We start from the raw sequence: 20,559 nt of genomic DNA on the forward strand, positions 1-20,559 counted from the left end.
GCCCGTAAAAATGTGGAGAAACTGCACGTGGCTTAACAACTTTTATGTAAACGGCTGCAGGGAAATAGTTGCAATTCTGTATTTGAGAATACCAGATCAACGTCCTGCTGGTTAGTAGATTGGTCAGTATTCAGCTATTACTACAAATTACCTAAGTGATGTAACAAGGTATTTTTTGACTGTAATAGGCAATACTAATTATCAGTTTTATTTAGAAAGTATTTTGTATTTTGTGTCATATAAAATGCAACTTACTATGCGTAATGCATGCATAACTATTTTCTACATTGCATGTATTCCCCAAATTCAGTGACCAAAGCACCTGTTATTCTATAGTGATTTTTTTTTTCCCCTGTTCTAAAAGTGCTGTTGGTCTCATATGCTCAGCTCTGGCATACATGAATAGTCTTTCTCACAGAGTTTAATTGCTCACTATTTTATTTGTTTCAGGATCAACTCTTGTGTAAATTTAAACTCCTTTCGTAAGGATCTGTAAGAGGAGCACTTCTAAAAGGCACCTACCACATAGGTATTCTTAGTAACTTCCTACATTTATAGCTGAATGCCTGACATAATCCAAACCAAAAACAGAGGTCAATGAAAATTTTGTCTTAGCTAGCCCAAGCTATTGTCCTAGGTCTGATCATAAGCAAGCTGAGTTCTCTGTGCAAATTTGAGTCGATTTTGCAGGGGAATTAAAGAAACCATGGATATGCTGGATCTTCATTTCGATCCTGTTCCAACAGACTAGTGTTTTACCTACACATCAATGACTGTTGCTTTATGCATGCATAACACTTCAATTAATACTGCTTCTGCTGCCTAAAGGTCTGATGAGATGCTTGTTAGCACTTTTATTGCTTTTTCATACATTATTGCACCTGCATTTGGAACTTGGATGTTACATGCTCATGGTGGAAAGTAATTACGGAAGGTAATAAACTTTGGTGTATCCATTAAAATAGTAGTTTCTTCATTTTTACGCAGCATTTGGGTGGAGTTTTTGCCTTCCACTAGCATTTTTTATCAGCAACTGAGGAGAGCAAGTGGCTCAGAGGCATGTGAGAGGCATAAAATGATCTGAGTATTGATAGACTCTGATCCACAGGGTTACTGCTGAAACAAACATATCATTGCTGTGTCTGATGGGATGTGACGGGGTTTTATGTTACAGCTGGTAATATTCTGCTTTACATTCTAAATTTAACCCAGTCTGTAAAATGCTTTTTGGAAGCTTCTAATCACATGCTGTTTCACTAATATTAATAATACCTTTTTGTCCTTTTAAGATGAATGAAGAAAATTCTTCCTTATGAAGAGTAAAAGTACTTGATTCTGGGAAAACTCTTAAAGCACTTCTGACTTCAAAGCTGGAGAAAAGTGTGAAGGAACAATCCGTCTGACTCCCTCAGCATCTCACACAGAACACAAAATGGCTCTTCAGAAAAAAACTGTTGCTGGTGTCTTGGAGGAGTGGTGTTTGGAGGAACCGCTGTTAGGTTGCAGGCAGCACCAGAATGTTAGGAAAAAACTGAGACTGATACGAATTATAGGGCTTTTTGTCAGTGTAGTGGCCATTAGCACTTTCTCTCTTTCAATTAGTGCCTTTTTCAAGATGGAACCACATAGTATGGCATTGGCCAGCAGCCTAAATAGCCAAAAGCTGGTGCATGGGCACCAAAGAACTCTGTTGGATTTCACAGAACAGAATGAAAATGGTACTCCAGACCCACATGATTCTATGAAATATGAAGCTGAGCACGACAATGCAACAGATGGTCATGCCAAGGGAGAGTACCCCCAGGACCTCTTTTCTCTTGAGGAGAGAAGAAAGGGAGCAGTGATCCTCCATGTAATTGGAATGATTTACATGTTCATAGCCTTAGCCATAGTCTGCGATGAGTTCTTTGTTCCTTCCTTGACTGTCATCACTGAAAAACTCACCATATCTGATGATGTGGCAGGGGCAACCTTCATGGCTGCTGGTGGGTCAGCCCCAGAACTCTTCACTTCTTTAATAGGAGTGTTTATATCCCACAGCAATGTCGGCATTGGTACAATAGTAGGATCTGCCGTGTTCAATATCTTGTTTGTTATTGGAATGTGTGCTTTATTTTCTAGAGAGATCTTGAACCTTACTTGGTGGCCACTCTTTCGAGATGTGTCCTTTTACATTTTTGACTTGATCTTGCTAATCATCTTTTTTCTTGATAACTCGATCATGTGGTGGGAAAGCTTAACGCTCCTGACAGCGTATTTTTGCTATGTGACTTTCATGAAGTTCAATGTTCAAGTAGAAGAATGGGTGAAGATATTTTTAAACAGGAACAAGGTTGAGAAGGTAACAACAGCAGACGCTGATGGAAAGGTTGGTCAATTTTCAACTAGCATGTATGTAGTAATGTCATTGTAAGTGCTGAGCCCTATCTTATATCATAAGGATCCTAATATAGTACACTAAGCAATACAAAAAAGTTCCATGTTTGGCGAAAAGGTCTTTTTGTTTAATCAGTCCAATAGGACTGAAAATATGAAGTATAAGGCAGCCTTCCAATACATCAGTAGCTTTTAACTCCAGAATGATCCTAATCACACAGAAAGCAAGAAAAAATGCCAGCAAAAAGACATAAACCTTTACTTGGCATTTTGGCACATTGATGAGGTCTGAGATATAGCTACTATTTTTTCCCTAAGGTTTTGGATTAAGCAGCAACAATATCTTGTGACAAAATTTGGCTTTTTAAAGACTTTTAATGTGCTTTCTTCCTCAAAAATGCAAATCATTCAGAACAGTATACAAAGGTATTTTTATACATGTTTTTAATCTACTGATGCTGATACACGGTATTAACTTCCAGTTGCAATTAGTGGCAATTTCATGAAAAAAATCTCTGGAAAAACAGTGACCACAATGGCAAAAGGCAGAGGTCCTCTGTTTAAGCAGAATGGTTTCCCGTTCATGGTATTTGCAGCTAAGCAGATTGATTTTTTTTTTTTTTTTTTTTTTTGGGCCTGATACTTGGCCACAAGTAGAGAAGGGAATTTATGCAGAGAGGGCTCGGTGGGTCTGCAGCAATTATGATCATCTTCTTAACAGCTCCCTTCTTAAGGCAGGCTACACATAAGGGACTTCTGAAGCTGACCCGACAAATACTTACGTATGTAGCTGTATGTTAATTGGATTTTTAATACTGAAACTGAAATGTCTGGTTTTATATGACGATAGGATTGTTCATCCAATGAGGTTTTATTATCCAGTAATTATTCAGAGTTTCAAGGAACTGTTCACTGTTTTGTTTCTTTGGTTTAACAACCCTGTATACATGGTTCAGAAGAGACACACCTCACTGATGTAAGTGTACAGGCATATAAACAGGAGGATAGAGAGATGGAGCACATACAACTATAGAGAGGGGCTACCTGCCTGTGACTCACAGAAAACTGATGATTCTGCTTATATGCCAACTTCAAAGAGACAGATTGATATTTTAGCAGTATGGATAAGTGCTTTCAGTTTTAGGACAATCCACAAAGAAGTCCACCAAAAATAAAACCAGAAAATTCTCAATTTTTAAATTTTCTAACCAAGTTTAATACCTGTACACTTACTTGTAATTTTATGTATTCTTTTTTGTTCCGTTCCTTTTCCAAAATCAGCATGTTGATCTTCATCTTTCTGAAAAAATATAGTTGGGATTTTACAAGAGAGTGAAAAAAGAAGGATCAACACCAACAAAGTATTTGCCCTAATGAATGAAGGGCTTCTTTAACAACATTAATTGGTTTCTAAATAATGCACTGTTTCACAGTGCATTGTAAGTACTTTCACAGTTTGTGGTAAATGTGTGTAATGGTAGAAAGAGACTATGGTATATGAAGCAACCATTTAATGCACTTTCATTGGTCCATAAACTGCAGATGTGAGTCTATAACTGGTCTTAAACAGTGGTCTATGAAAAGCAACTGCGTTGGGTTGTCCAGGCTATAGGGTGGGGTAGAGTAGCTATATACCATGGTAAACACTCAATTACTTTTAACTGGAAAGAAGAATAAATCATTTGCAAGCCACATTGAACATAATAAATATTTAAAGTACTCTAGATGGACCTGATTTTAAAAGGATACCTTTAGGAGCACTCATTTATTGTTTGAGATACTAATTACGTTTTCTTAGAATTTATTCATATTATAGGTGTACAGAATTCAGGTGGGGATGAAAAAAATGGAAAACCGCTTTTCCTAAAAACACAAGCTTTGCATTATATGTTTTGTGAAGATATTTTTCATGAATTAACATGAAGTTAATTAAAATGATAAAATTATGTATTTGTAAATCATTGAGGGATAGAGGGGGATGAAAGAGATACTCTAGTTTTGTTGCAATTTAGCTAATGTGTATTTTCTGCTTCCTGGGGAAAATAGCTTCTGAACGTATCAGACCATGTATTTCTATGAGCCACACTATAAAGACAGATTTTTGAATAGTCAGATAACACTTTGAAATTATAACTAATTATGAATTATTTTACTATTCAGTTGAACAGCATTTAGCAGGATGAATGAACTGATTTTCTGACAGCAAGGATGTCACAACTTACATTCTTTGGAAAGAAACTCACTGAAGTTATGTGTTCATTTATTTACTGTTATTAGATAATTGGTTTTGTTGCTTTTTAAATTAAAAAAAAAAAAAAGAAAAACTGACATGTAGTCCCAAGCCTGATAGAAATGCCAAATATTTTCAGCTTGAAAGATACTGCCTAAAGCAAAGGATAAAAAGTTTTTGTAGTCTGAGATGTGGTGCCTAGAAGTGAACGTAATGTACATGGGTGCTTATTTCCTAACCAGTAGGGATTATAAGTATTGCAGAAGTGATAGTCTTGGCTTTTGAGGCAAAGAAGGCTTCGTTTCTACAGTGTTAGCTGTTAGCTTAGACTGCTTCCAGTCATCAAGAGTGTGCTATGTCAATGCAAAATAAGATTGGATTATAATCCAATTAATATATCATATGCAGAATTTTCAATCTTAGTTTTTTCTAATGGAAACTTTTTCATTGTTTTTTATTCCCCATTAGGGCAGAGAATTGCTAGGCAGCTCTTTGGAATCGGTGAGTTAGAGTGTTTTGAAAGAACTTTATTTCAGGAGTGTATAGAAAATTCTCTTTTTTTCTCTCTAACCAATACCCCGTCTGCCTATCTGTTGTTGATTTTGCTGTTGCCAAGCTGGCAAGTGTTCTACTAAAAAAATGTCCCTGCCATATTTATCTTTAAGACTTTTTCTTGTAATCTGAAAGCTGCTCAACAAAGTTGAGACGTCTAAATAAAGCATCATAAAGCTGGATAGTTGAAGAGTTAGGTGACTTATTAACAAACAAGTGTCAAAGAGTAAAAATCTGATCAGATAAAAAACCTTTTGAGGTACTAAAATGCATTTTAATGTTAATTTCAGTACTTTTATTATCAGTCATCTTGAAATGTTGAAGAAAGTTTTTCATTCTCAAGAAGGACCATATTTCCCATGAGAAAGAAGTGTTAGGTACAAAGTTTTTTTTTCTGCTCTGCTTTCATTTGCTCTAGATGTGTTCATTTGGTTGCTAGAATGCATATGTATCTCTAGATGTCTTTTAGATTCATTTCTCTTCCGTCTTTTTAAAAATTAAAGCAACTTTTTGTACTAGAAGACTGTGAATATTCAAACTGAACTACTTTTTCATACTTTTTTGTATTTTCTTTAGTGTGTCAGTTCCCTGTACAAATGTGAATGCAGACAGAGTAGTCTATATGAATTTAATTGTGCTCACTATTCACAAGCTTTCATAGAATTGTAGAATCATAGAATCGTTAAGGTTGGAAAAGACCTTGAAGATCACCAAGTCCAACCATCAACCCAACACTACCATGCCCACTAAACCATGTCCAGAAGTGCCATGTCTATGCATTTTTTGAACACCTGCAGTGATGGTGACTCCACCACCTCCCTGGGCAGCCTGTTCCAATATTTGAACACTCTCTCAGTCAAGAAATTTTCCCAATATCTAGTCTAAACCTTCCCTGGCACAACTTGAGGACATTTCGTCTCGTACTACTGCTAGTTACTTGGGAGAAGAGACCAACACCCACCTTGCTATAACCTCCTTTCAGGTGGTTGTAGAGAGCGATAAGGTCTCCTCTCAGCCTCCTTCAGACTGAACAGCTCCAGTTCCCTCAGCTGCTCCTCAATAAGACTTGTTCTCCAGACCTCTCACCATCTTCGTTGCCCTAAACAAATACAATTCAAGCAAAGACAATCAGGCTTCTTAAAGGGTACAGGTTGAGAAAATCTTGTAACTTGAGTTTTGGCAACACTTTTGGTGACACTGATGAGAACAGACTACAAGCTTTTTGCATTTAGAGTTCCTGGGGTGCACTGGAAATGTTCTGTTTGAATTGTGAATAGTCTTGTGCCCCATCTCACCCTCAAGGAAGCCTGACGGCAGTTTGATACAGCTGAACTCCAGAGATCACTGTGACAAGGACGGAAAAAAGAGGGAAAGATGAAAAAGCAAGACAGCATGAAAAGAGAGAATAAAAAACAGATGGCCAAGTTCTACAATGCAGGGTATCACATGGCATATGCAGACCAAGATGGGTCCCTGACAAATGACACCAAGCCCTGGGGGGCTGCTCTGAATGGGCAGTAGGTAGTGTGATCCCACCACCAGACGCCTTCAAAATAAGCCTAACTTATTCTGTGTTGTGATTTTTAGGTTTTATGTAGTTATCCTGAAAAGAATAGATTATTTTTTAGGACTGAGGGGAAAACTTTTCTATTCATTCTACATCTTAATCTGTTGAGTGGAGATGTTTAAAAACAGAAGCTTGAAATTGAGTATAATGGACAGGAAGAGGGAAATAGAAAAAGCTCATGTACAAAGTTCTTAAAAATAAGACTTTTTTGACCTTCTGCGAAGGTTTCAGTCTTTTCTTGATAGTCCATACTGCTGAAGGCATGTTGGATATCTTAGATCATGGTTAATCATGTGAAATCACATTTCAGTTTTTAAGCACTTTTTTTTTTTCTTTAATGTGGCATGGAGATCATTGCAGAAATACTTGAATCTGATGGCTCAGTAAATAACTCAAAACAGTTCTGTTTGGCAACTGGGAGAACAGAATGTGGGTGGCACAGGGATATTGTGCAATGACATCTGTTTCACTGACAGTACCATTTTAGATAAATAGCTTATGCTATATACAAGACAGTTACAGTATTTCTACATGTACAGAGAACTGCATTTGGAAAATGAGCTATTTTTACCAACAAGACATTATTTTATTGCCAATTTTGTTGTCTTTAAGAAACCTGAATAGCTTGTGTGTGATATTTTAAGATCTATACTCTTCTCGAGTGTTGCCACATTGTATTTAATGTCAGTATTTGCATTCTAAAGGGAAAGGTTGTTAACAGTATTTTTAGGTACTCTGCTACTTGGTGGTTGTATTAACACTGCACACACAGAGTCACAGTTACAACGTATGATCTAATGTGTATTTGTTTAAGGAAAAACACAAATTACCTGCATGCATACAGGAAAAACTGGAATCTGCAAAAGGTCTGTGTTTGTAGTTGTTTTGAACTCCTGAACAGTTCTTTTTCAGCGCTTCTTAATGTTGGATCCACAGACCCAGTGACTGTAAGTCTGTCTGTAGAATAGCCTTTCTTCTCTCACCACCAACAAAAGGCGTTTTAAAGCAATGTTTCACAGTTCATAGGGAGATCAGATACTTATTCTACAGACATTTCACAGTTGGTCTACTTGTGCAAGCATGAATGTGAATATAGAGCTATGAGTATCTGGATCTTGCGTACCAACATGTGCAAGACGGTTGCGTTGTTTTAAGTACGTCTTTGGAACATGTGCATCATCACTGTCCTTATACCATGCTTTGTTTTGCTAAAAGCATCCTTTTGTGTTAGGTTGTATCTGCTTTTACTATCTCAAAAACTTTCAAGTTACTTTTGTGTTAACAATGTTACTCCAGTAGCAGTAACTGTTAGTTAATTTGCCATGACTATTTAGCACTGTTGATTCAATTTAGGGCTGATACTGACATACCCAAAGGCTGATACTTTATATATGCAACCATTAGTACAGTGAAATGGGTACTATTCTCAGTTTATTTTAGTGCCTTTCTGTAATTTATTGACTACAAAGCAGTGATTATGGAGGTTTTTACCACTGGAGTCTCTCCCTTTTTTATGTATGTACCCTGGTAATGAGCAGAAAGTGACAGCATGGAAATGCAGTATAGATTAAATGCTCTTAAATCATGGCCATCCACTAAGATTCATTAGGCAACCTTGCTAATTATGCTGGGAAAAGGAAGACTAGAACTGTGCGACCTTTAATTGAGAGAGCAAGGGGACAACATATCCATCAATGTATTTGAAAATAAAAAGCATATATAATTAAAAAGAATTCAGATGATACTTCTTAGAGCTGCACAAAACCAGCTGTGTTGGCAAACGTTCACCATGCTGTATTTCAGAAGAACTCCAGACTTGACTAAATTCGTTGTGCTAGAAGCTGTACAAAGAGAGGAATATGCAGTCCCAAAATCTGGAGGCTTTATAAATGTTTTTCCTTCTGTCATCTCAGTCTTGGGTACTTTTGTCCAGATCCTCAACAGGGTGTGGAAGCTACATTCCTGTAGGGAATTTCAACCCCCAAATCAGTATACCAGACCTCAAAACATTTGCCTGCTTGGGGCTACTTAAACTCTGAAGGAGCTTCACTTTTAAACAGAGAAGATCTTCAGATGCCATAGTTTTGCTTCCAGGCTTGTTGAGAAATGCCAGACCCAGGAGGAGCAGCATGGTACTGCTTTTCCATCTAACCCACATTCCTCTACATTTTTTCCCCAAGCTAGTTCTCCCAATTTACCTCCAAGACTAATATTAAAGAAAATCCTGTGGCTTTTACAAGCCCTTCAGATTCTGGTGGTGAAAATGCTCAACTTTTATGCAATTATATACAGATCTGCCACATTCACTGCTCACTTTATGTGATGCCCCACTCATCATATAAATGTTTTGGGTGGTGAGGCACAGCTGACTCCCCTACTTTTTCTGGCCTTGTTTTAAAAGGCAATAGTGACCCCTCCCCACCATGTTTTTAAAGGGTGGGTGTAGGTACCTATCTTTTCTGAAGTGTGGGAGGTGAGTGGTGGAAGCTGCCCTAGGGAAGTGCTTGTTGCAGCGTTGAGGGTGCCAGAGTACAGTGAGGTTTTGGGCACTGCTGACTTTGGGGTGGCCTTGGCCTTTCTGGGTGGTGACACTCCCTAGGCAGCCAGCACTACACTGCCAGGGCCACATGCCAAAAAATTAGGTTTGATGAAGCGCTTCTACCCTGTTAATTATCTGAGTTTTTGTTGATTTTATTAGCAGGAGTCAGTTTTCCACTGCCAACTGTAGAGGTGAGAAAACAGCCCCTTTTGGGTCCTTTCTCCTTCTGAAATTGTTTCCAAGAATTCAGGCATTTGCTTTTGTAATTATAGAATAAGATTATAACCAATTTGAATTTGTTACTGCATAATGTAGTATGTTCATACTGAAGAAAGTCTTATAACAGAAGCGATGTAGAACTGGAAAAGTGTAATGGTCAGAACAGTTCTTAACAATAAGGTATGTACCCACGTTTTGCTTGTGGTTGGACATCTGTATATTTTATAATGATGGGGTAAAGTAATATGGGATTTAGACATTTATTAACCTTTTACTCTTTAGGTACAGACAACAAACTGAAAAAAAATAGCGAGTGCTTTCTGGGAAACAGCAATCGATACAGTACCAGTATTTCAAAATTAGAATGCTTCCCTTGGTCCTTTTGACCAAAATTCCAAATCTCACGTTAGTCAACATGACAAAGAAATATGGAGACAAAGGAAGGCTGAAAGTTTACACTTTAAAAGATCTATGTGTGATGAGTGAATATTGAAAGTGTTTTATACACTTTGGGAATATATATTAGAGATGAGTATAAGTAAACAGCTGTAGTATCTATGACAATCTCTTATCTATGGTAGCAACCTTTTTTGCTATTTGTAAAGTAAACTTTAATATAAAAAAATACTGAATTTCTCTCCAGTCATCCTCAATGTTTTGCCTAACCTGCAAACTATGACTAATGTGGTGTTACTAATTCTGTAGAATAAAGAACGGTATTTCCTTCACCTTAGCCTAGATCAGCCATATTCCCTTGTATTTCAGCCAGCTCTTATTTAAATACTACTTTTTGTTATTTAACTTAATGGCTGGTTCCATTAATCTGTGCAGCAGTAAGTGTGCTATTGGCGCAAACTGGGGATTCAAATTATTTCTTGGCACTGGCAGGTTTTTTAGAACCTAAAATGACAAGATAGAGCAAAATCAGATAATTGTAATGAATTTATTATGCACAGATCAGTTGTTATGCATCATAAGGTGAGGTATGGGTGGTTTAGAAAAAGAAAGGTGACTGGTTTTGTGATTTTTAATCCAAAACCCCTCATTAAGTACTTCTCTTGAAAATCACTCTTTTCCTCTATCAGTACAAACCAAATGCATCAGTAATACTTAGAATCATAGAATAGTTCGGGTTGGAAGGGACCTTTAAAGGGCTTCTAGCACAACCAACCTCCCTGCAATGAGCAGGGACAGCTTCAACTAGAGCAGGTTGCTCAGAGCCCCGTCCAACCTGACCTTGAAGGGTTCCAGGATGGGGCATCTGCTACTTCTCTGGGCAACCTGTGCCAGTGTTTCCCCACCCTCACTGTGAAAAATGTTTTTTATATCTGGTGGAAATCTACCCTCTTTTAGTTTAAAAAAAATTACCCCTTGTCCTACCGCAACAGGCCCTGCTGAAAAGCCTGTTCCCATCTTTCTTATAAGCCCCCTTTAAGTACTGGAAGGCTGCAATAAGGTCTCCCCGGAGCCTTCTCTTCTCCAGGATGAACAACCCCAACTCTCTCAGCCTGTCCTCACAGGAGAGGTGTTCCAGCCCTCTGATCATTTCTGTGGCCCTCCTCTGGACCCGCTCCAACAGGTCCATGTCTTTCCTGTGCTGAGGGCTCCAGAGCTGGACGCAGGACTCCAGGTGGGGTCTCACCAGAGTGGAGCAAAGGGGCAGAATCACCTTCCTCGACCTGCTGGCCACGTTGCTTTGGATGCTTAGCTGTGCATTTCAAAGTTCTGGGAATTCAGGCAGTCAATGAGAACTCCTTCTTATAGAATGCTCTTGACTCCATATTCTCTTTTTAACACAAACACGGAAGTTTTAACTATTGTTAGTTTTCGTACCAAAGTACTGAGATGATAATGTGGTCTTCGTCACACTAGGTGCTCAGACAACTGTATGGAATCACAATTCCTCCCCTCAGTAGCTCATGGTGGAAAAAGATAAATACCATTCAGCATACCTGATAAGAAGAGTGTGATTCATCATGTATATAATCTTATGTACAGTGATACATGCTTACACTTCTATATAGTTAGTATACCATCAGTCTTTTCCTCATCATCTTAGCTGTCACTGAGTTGATGGTTATTGATTACACATAGATGTCCAGGAGGTAATTTAAAGAAATAGTTTATTTCTCTGTATGATTTAGCAATAGATCTTTGCAAGTATCAGTCAATGATGCATCTAGTAGAAGGAAGCATCTTTTGTATAATAGGAACTAAGTCAAAATAGTGTTGGTGCTGTATGTTGCGTTTTGGGAAAACAGGCAGATCAGATGGCTTGGGTTTAGTTTGGTTTTGCTGTAAATGTGCGTGTGTTTGAAATTCTTGCAATTGCATTGTTAAGCACAGGTCACTGTCACAGGCAAACTGAAAATCCTAAATTCGAGCAGCCTTAGGGCATACTTTTGGCAAACCAATTACATCTGACAGAAAATATATTGTAGTACATTACCACATACTTCATTATTTTGCAGGCAATACCTGTAACTTCGAGGAAATACTATTGCTATGTGCTGTCATTGGTGGTTTGTTGGCTTATGTGTGTTCCTATCTGAAAAGAGGAAATAAAAAAATGCCGTTTTGGAAGAACAGCCATTGCCTTGCTGGCAGTAGAATTGAGCCTCATGGCTTGGGAGGGCAATGAGGGTTTTAAGTGTTGATCGTGTACTTGTTTCTGCTGGAGGTGGAGTGTTCATAGCTCACATTGCCTCCTCGCTTTATCTAGCAGCGTAACTACTGCTCTGCTTTAGTCAACAGCGGCTCTCTTTGTATCTGACAGGGACAGTAAAATTACCCAATTTCATCAGGGCCGTTCAAATAATAGCTGCTGCTTAGTTACTGTATTTTGTACTGTTCCGTTGCTATTCCACTGTCCTTCCTGTCATTGAGGTTGCATTCATTTACACGAATAGTCACAAACAGCAATGATCTTGGATGACTTCTTTTCACGTGCGTGTGTGAGGATAGGCTTAAAAGTGTGTGTGAAATGATACTAACACCACTATGAAGTGCTACACTTAAGGGATGAATAGATTGGCGCAAAATAATTTCTTGTTTGAAGAAGAATAAAAATAGCAGGGAATTTGTACCGCATACTGTACTGACAAATTAATCATAAATTTTCCTCAGGAATTAATCCTGCTTTATCACCTCTTAACTGCTTACTGCTGGGAGTCTAGTCTAAAGTCAGTGGTAATACCAGTGACGTGTATTACATAACCGGCTAGTGTAAACTTTTCACCCTCTCACATTGCCGTGAAACAGCTCTAGCGGATATAGAGCACTAAGTAAAAGGCATGTCTGCTGTCGCAGCCTCTGTCTGGTGACCTTCAGGGCATCATCTGAGACCTGTCCAGTTATGTAGGCTTTTGCCTGAGAGAGGAGATTGAAGTTTGCAGGGTTTGTAACGCTAGAGGACGAGCACCTCTTTTGGGATTAAGCAGATGTTAATTTTATTGTTTAATTTGTGGTGCAACCTTTTATCAAATTACTAATTAAATGCCTTTTATTGCTACCAGGCACAATCACCAAGTTATCATTTAACTAAAATTTATGGCAATCATGTTTGGGTGGAAAAAACCCAGATTTTGGAATTCCAGAAATTGCTTTGTCCAAGAGTAGTTAGAAATAGTTTTTATTATTAAGTTACTTACTCATTTTTAAAGCAGTCATTTGAAGTAATTTGAAAGCATCATTCTGTCTAGCAGGTATTGTTTGTTTCTGTATAATTTTGTTGCTATTTAAATATTCCTATTTTTCTACTTCATTCTTAATACCTATTGTATTTATTGGCTCCATTTTATTCTAATTTAGAATGTTTCCGGGTGGAAGCATATCCAGTTTGAAGGCTTCATTCTGGCTGCATTTTTAAATGCTGCAATGATATAAGTAATTATTAAATACTCTGAAAAGTTTGGATTAAGAAGTGGTTACTATTTCCTCTTATATTGAAAACCATCAAAACCAGTCAAGTTCTCCAGTTCAGAGTGAGTTTTTGACCCATATGTACCTTGGAAGCAGGCACAGCAATGCCAGTTTCTCTCCAGAAGTCACAGACAGCCTCTTGTCACTCAAAACCAATTGCAAAATTCATCTAAAGCTTGTCAGAGAAGGATCATGGACTAAATTTCGGAGGAGTATTGCCACTGGTTTTTGTCTTCTGTTTCTGAGGTAAAATTGCTACTTGCTGCCACACAGAATCCTACTCTACACATTATAATGAAGTGATTTTGTAAACTTTTAATTGTCTCATTCTCAGTCTGTACTGGAACCATTTAGCATTCGCATGTGTGTGTATACGCACACTTACGTATACACGTGCGCGCGTGCACACAGAATGATGAGTCCGGAAGGTGCCGTGCAGGCCATAACAAAGGTCGATGAGATACAGTGCAGATCCATAGGATGGCAATTTGCATGCTTCCTGCATCATTTCACCTGTTCTCTGCCTAGTAACCCATTTCCATAAGACTTACTCAAATATCTAAAATTTCTGAGCAGCACATTTCTCATAGTTTTTTTCTAGATTAGCTGTTTTGAGAAATATGTCTGTGTTTTCTGCTTAAATCTGGACTCCTTCCAAGCAACAGATCACTCCTGCCTGAGGCTGAGGACATGACGTACTGAGCTATTGACATATTTTATTATGCCTTAGTATATCGTCTAAGTAATTCTTGCCATCCTGTGCCTCTACAGGGATAGAAACAGCAGGCCTGCATCACTGGAGAGAGATGATTTCTCTCTTTCCAGTGAGGTAATCAGGACTTGATTCTATCATGGGAATGTCCCAGGGCACTATGCTTTACTACATGACATTTTATGCGGAGAAAAGGTCATTTCTTACTCAGAGGAAAGGTCAACAGCTGGAATTACAGTAACTGAAATTTCTTACATAAGCAAGAAACCGTGCAATAAGTTGGGACATGAATTTAAAGTATTACTTTCTTCACTTAAAGTGTTTACCCAGAAAGCATAAGTCTTCTTAAAGAAAAGAATAGAAAATTAGCCAGACCCATTCCCTAAGTATTTGCAAATATTAATATTGAAAAACAGTATTTTAAAATATATTAGTATTGAAATGTCTTACTGAATTATTTGGATAACTCTGTCTATTGTTTGCTTGCAAGCAATTCTGTAAGGGTATTTAGAATGTAATATACAATATATATATTTAGCCTCCAAAAAACATGCAAGCCCTTCTTTCGTATTAAGGGCCATGAGAAATAAATGTTGATTTGTAATCTCACACGTGGACACGTGTAAAGAAATACAGACTCTCATCCTAAAATAACAGCAATAGGCTCAGTAGCAGGCATGGACTGAACTGCAAACTCATGCCTTAGTTTTGGATTTAAAGGTTGAGATGCGGTTCTCTCTTTCATTTAATCTTCTTAGAAACCCGTGGCTTTCAAGCCTTGTAGAACATTTTATGGTGTGCTGTAGGAAGGTTTATTTCTGCTTGCTTGATTGGATTACTGTGTGCAAGAAAAACAACGGTCAGCATATTGACGGCAAAATGGTCTAGAGGCAAGGAGAACACACGGCATCTGAGAGAAGGGTGGTTGATGTGGAATGGTGAGGCTTGGTGGGACCTGGCAAACAAACCAGGTACCACCTATGACGTTCTTATTTAGTGGCACGCTGTTTTTGAAGTATCTTGGTAAGCATAATCTTGTTAGCAGCCATTTTTGCCCGTTTTAAGTGTTAGTGGATTTGCTGCTTAAAAATTCTTCCCGTCATTAACATTATTGTCCCTCCTTAAAAATATTAGGAGAAATACTAGGGTAAAAAGTGAAACTGGACTTGAACAAACCTGTAGGTGTAGATTTTTACAATTCCAATAATTTTTTTCTTGTGAGGGAAAGGACTATGCAGACTATAAGGTAGGTCTGAAGTGGATGGCAAGTTTTGCTGTTGCTTTTGATGAAAGTGAAATTAAGCCCAGAAGTCAGGACATTGAGAATTATGATCTTGCTGCTTCTCTGATCTCTCTGTGCCACTGTATAATTCCAGGCCTCTGAGCTGCTCTCCTTCCATATTAAATCATCCTTAGCAAACAAACAAAGCATTTTCTTTTGGGCTCAGAGCAAGCAAAACAGGCTTTATCAGCTTTCTGTGCCCTTGGACTTAAACTGGAAAAGGGCACTCAGTGTTCCACAGCCTGATCTGTCCCGTCATGTGGGTTTTGGGATTTTTTGGATTACTGATAAATCTCAAAGCAATTATGATGTGGTGGGCCTGTAACGGTCTAGTCTTTAAGTGTCAAACCCACGAGATATGGAGCTGTTCTCTTCATACTGTTCTCCTGCATCTACTTTGAAGGAAGAAAAACAACTCCACAGAACAGCACAAACCAGCAAAATTTTAAAGACTATTTATTAGCAGCCAAGAATGGTATTTTGGGAAATGAAGATACGTTCTCAGAAACAACGTAGTGTTAAGTGGAATTTCTTGGGTTTGCCTTTAAAAGTGTGCATAATTGGAACTGATAAAGTAAATGTGCATGTCATCTTCTTACAGTGTAACAGAATAAGTATATATGTACTTAAGTACCTAAGTACTTATACACTTAAGCTGTTTTCTAGAATAACAACATGTAAAATAATATTCTAGATGTGTTTTAAATGTAGTTCCTTGGACAAGAGACGGACTTCTTACAGTAATCTAAAAATAAGGCAGAAAGACTGTAATGATGCTAAAGTTGTAAAATACTAAACAAAAATCGGTTTGGAATTGTATCTTTGGATATTAGTTTGAATCCTAATACTAATAAATTAGTGTTCATATTTATTATTCAAAATGTATGTATTTGAGGCTATTATTATGTGAATATCTGTGTAGTGCCAGGTCTAAAAAAAGCAAGCTTAAATATGAAATCTGGTAACTATACTTGCAAATGCAGAGACCCTTTCATTTCTGGATTAATCCATACTGTTAGAAATGGATTAACTTCTTTTTTTATGTGAGCATCTGAACGGAAAGTGTCTGACAAATTTTGGCTTCACAAGGCTCTGCATCTGAGTTCCTCACAGTAGCTCAAATATGCCTAGTTGCTGTCTTCTCCCTCAACCCTAGAAACCACTGCTGCCTTCGTAATTTTTAGGGGGCCATCTCTTTAAGGGGAGTACTGGGTACAGCTAAAGTCAGTTAATTACTTCCCGAAACATAGGAAAATTCACTGCTTTACAATTAGTTAATTAGTACACATACAGGCACATTTTTGTGAGTGATACAGTGGAAGACAATTCTTCTCTGTAAATAACCTGGTCTTCCTACGGAAAAATAATACGCAAAAATAAAAAGGCAGAGTAACTGGTTTTCAGACTGAGTTGGTCTGCATTCAGAATTGCCGATGAGAAGCTCAAGACTGAGGCAATTGCAGAATACAACTCTTGGCCCCAGATTCATCTGGCTTATCTGTACTGCCTGCTCTCCTCAAGTTAGTTCTGTGATCACTACAAAGAAATGGGCATTTTTAAAGTGTGACTTGGATCTTTATTATGAGGATTAATCCTCTCCTGACCTGAAATTGGGCAAAATTAATCTGGGCCATCACCTACAAGCAATAGGTTGGTAAAATATGAAAACCCCTCTCCTGTGCTTTTGTTGCAACAGCCTGAATACGTATCATGGTGTTGCCTTTTCTAACACCTGAAATTGCTTGTGGTGAGGATGACAACCTGATGTAATTTTGCACAGGGTCACCTTCAAGATAGGGGTAATTCAAAATTACTGTTTTTCTCTGCCACTAAGCAAAATCAAATGCTTATTTAGATGTTAATAAATTCTGTGAGCATTTCATTTACTCCCTTGGTATTCAGGCTAGTATGTAGGTACCACATGTGGTTCCAAAGAGGTGCACGTGGCAAATAAGCTATTAAGTGAGCCTTACTGTTATTTGTAGACAAGTCACTGGCACTACAGCCACAGAGACTGTTAACATCTATGATTCATAGCAGATTTTTGGGGATTATCTTTTTGATGAGGTATAATTTTAACTTTCAGAGAATTACAGTACCAGTTAACTAATTAACCCATTTGTTAATTAATTAATTAAATTTTCATTAGCCTTCAATGTGGATGACTGAACACTTATAATGAATGAATTAAATTGTGTACAGCTCCTAAAATAACTAGGAAACCCTTGTTAGGATTCTGCAACTCCAGCTTCCAAAGGAAAAAATGAGTGGTTAATTATGAAAATTCAGATTACATTGTTCTTGCTCCATCTGCTTTTTATTGCCTTTGAAGTTTGTTCTTCACCATTAAATGCTAACTGTTGTTTTCCAATATTTTACAATACAATGAGGGAATAGAGCCTACCGTGAGGAAGCATATGTGCACACAGTTCTTAACAAAAGGAAATCAGGTTGCAGTCATGGATCATTCAGACTTGTTGGTTGAGTTTGGGAAAGCAATTTCTTTCACTATGTCTCAGATCCCTTCAGACTTATAAAATCATATGTGGAAAAAAACCCTGGATGTCCTTAGATGTGACCCCATTAAAATAATCAGTGCTAGAATGTGTGTGTGTAGCAAGACAACAGTGGCATTTCACTCATGAAATGTAGAGCGTCAACTGTTTGCTCCTGTTGCAGTGTGTTCTGACCACCACACTTTTTTACATGATCAATGAATTGGCAAAGTAGTGATTATAGCATCATGTTGTATCAGTATAAGGATAAAAGAGTAAGGTATAAGGATAGGATGTTGGTAATGAGAAACAGGGTTTTTTTAAAAGGCAAAATTCCTCCCATTATGTTAAGGTTTCGATGCCATACCTCATTCTTATGCATATGTTATTTCATATTAACCACAGATTTTGTACCATATGTACCACTGGCCATTTGTCATGGAAAACCTGAAATTTACCATCTATCTTTTGCTGGGCAACCCTCTGACATGAGTAAATTGTTCTGAAGTGTAGGGGATAGGGTGCAGAGGACTGGCCAGTGCCAAGCTCCACCAGTGCTCCTTGACCTCTTCTAGGGCCAACTCTGGTTGCAGTTTGTTCACCAAGCCTGTTACTGCAAAGAGAGAATAAGGAAAACCAGAAGGTTTTGGGCAAGAAGACTTGACTTACCTGTTTTCCTAATATACATTTCTGTTCTGATGTGTCAGGTTTGCCAGATGCTGTCAGGGGCTGAGACTGTTCTGTCACTGTTTCCCAAAGCATGGGGCCAAAAACCCCATTCTGGCAGCCTGTGAAAGACCACATAGCAAAGTGTTCCTGATGCCAAGAGCAGGAGAAGAATCTGTGCTTTCAGCTCCAAACGTCAGCCAGGGATTGTGCATTGCAGAGAGATGACCAGCTGTGTGGGGCTGGCTTTCTGTTTGCAGTAGATGGATATCACCATTGTTGGTTTTAATGGGTTTTGGATAGATTCAGAGTGCCAGAAGAACTTAATGTAAGTGCAGCATATTTTGTGGAGAAAGTGATGACCATTAAGATGCTGCTTGGCAGCTAATGTTGTGGAAAAGAGAAACAGGATTTTCTAACTCTTGATGACATCCTGTACCTTGCTGACTTTTTGTATTGGAAGGGAGCTATGTTGCCCAATATTGACTCTCCTAGCAAGGGGAACTTTGCTGGAAATCTAGTTTTTCTAGGCTTGAGAAAAACAGAACTGTTACCATAGGACATGTGCTATACTCCTAATGTAAGAAGCTTACTTAAGTTCATGAAGCTACATGGGATGAGTATAAAGCTCGGTGTTGAGCAGAACTGCTCATTTCTGTGAGCAGAAATATATACAGAATATATCTGTGTTTATGAATTTTACTTTTCTTAAAATGCAGCACCATTTCCTGTGAAAAAAATCTGCTGCCTTATTCAGTGTTCTTCCAAAATATGGTGCTACTAAAGACGAAGTTGTATGTCCACTGGGTGAATTTATGCCTCATATAGTGCAGAAGAGCTTAAAAAAGAAATATAGGAGAAACGTTTTTCATGTGTTGAACTGTGTGTGGTGACTGCTGGCAGTGCTCCCCTGGGCCTGTGGTGGCAATTCTGTTGGTGTTAGTTAGTTCCACTTGAGTATTGTATGTCCAGGCCAGCAAGAACCCTCTAAACTGTAATTTAGGGAAAAAATAGGATCAGAGGGTAAGATTAGATGCAATACTGAAAAGTTAGGCTTCTTATCAGCAGAAACAGTCATGTTTCTGATGTTTTCCAATCTTTTTCTTTAGCAGGGTTGCTAGTATCCCCAGTGCAGCATGTGTGCCAGTGATACACTTGTCATGAAGTACACTTCTTTTATTAATGCTGCTATCACATAAATGCCAGTTCAAGATATAGGAGGAGTGACTGTGTTTTGTCAGAGGCAGATCCAGTCAACCATGTGTGTGTGGTTCAGGACTTTTTGTGACAGTTGGCTATTTCTATCACAAACTTACAAATTCATGACCTGATTTTTTTCACTGTTTCACAGTTGTGAGTTTGTTGGAGCATAAGATACAGTTCACAAATATATATGTAATGGCATATGGAGAAAGCAAAATAATAATTTACTGAGTCTATTTCTTTGTCCTGTGAGTCAGGAAAAAACCTGATATGCAGCTTATATAAGGTTTCAACAAAACTGTATCTGAACAAATTTAAAAGAACCATACAACCTTAAAGCATTAGCAAGTCTAAATTACTATTCTAAATTACTCTTCTAAGATACTATGGAATTTATCATGACTCACATATCAGTGGATCACAAATTAGTAGCCACAGAAATGAGCAATTATTGCTTGCTATTATAAAATCTACATATCAAGAATTGCGCAGGCCATTCGTGTCATGTCAGTTAGGAGTCTTGAGGTTAATATTTCTGCTCATGTTGTTAAAAGAAGAGCTGAGGACAATCAAGAGAGAGGTTCAATGTCAGCTTTCACTGTCATATATGCAGCGTTTTGCTGATAGGTGTGCAGATGCGTTTTAATTGGGTCCAAGATGCGGCTTGGATATGCTGGCTCTCTGTCAGTATAATTGAGAAAAACACATATTTACAGTATGCCTAGAGCATTTAATCTCTGTATACTGACAGCAGAGGGTTTCTGCGTACCAAAGAGGAGAAATCAGCGTAGCCAAAT

At 38.1% G+C, this 20,559-nt stretch overlaps 1 protein-coding gene across 1 annotated transcript in view; it reads left to right on the top strand.

Annotated features, from left to right (window-relative positions):
• Window positions 1–1,281: 1,281 nt before the first annotated feature.
• Window positions 1,282–20,559, top strand: part of SLC24A2 (solute carrier family 24 (sodium/potassium/calcium exchanger), member 2) — a gene marked incomplete at its 3' end in the record, with an annotated part of 58,291 nt that continues 39,013 nt past the window's right edge. The window contains exon 1 of the mRNA XM_010288654.1: window positions 1,282–2,368. Within this exon, the coding sequence (XP_010286956.1) occupies window positions 1,433–2,368 (936 nt within the window). The remainder of the gene's footprint in view (window positions 2,369–20,559) is intronic.

This window comes from Phaethon lepturus, unplaced genomic scaffold (assembly GCF_000687285.1).
Source record: "Phaethon lepturus isolate BGI_N335 unplaced genomic scaffold, ASM68728v1 scaffold17916, whole genome shotgun sequence".
Classification (NCBI taxonomy): domain Eukaryota; kingdom Metazoa; phylum Chordata; class Aves; order Phaethontiformes; family Phaethontidae; genus Phaethon; species Phaethon lepturus.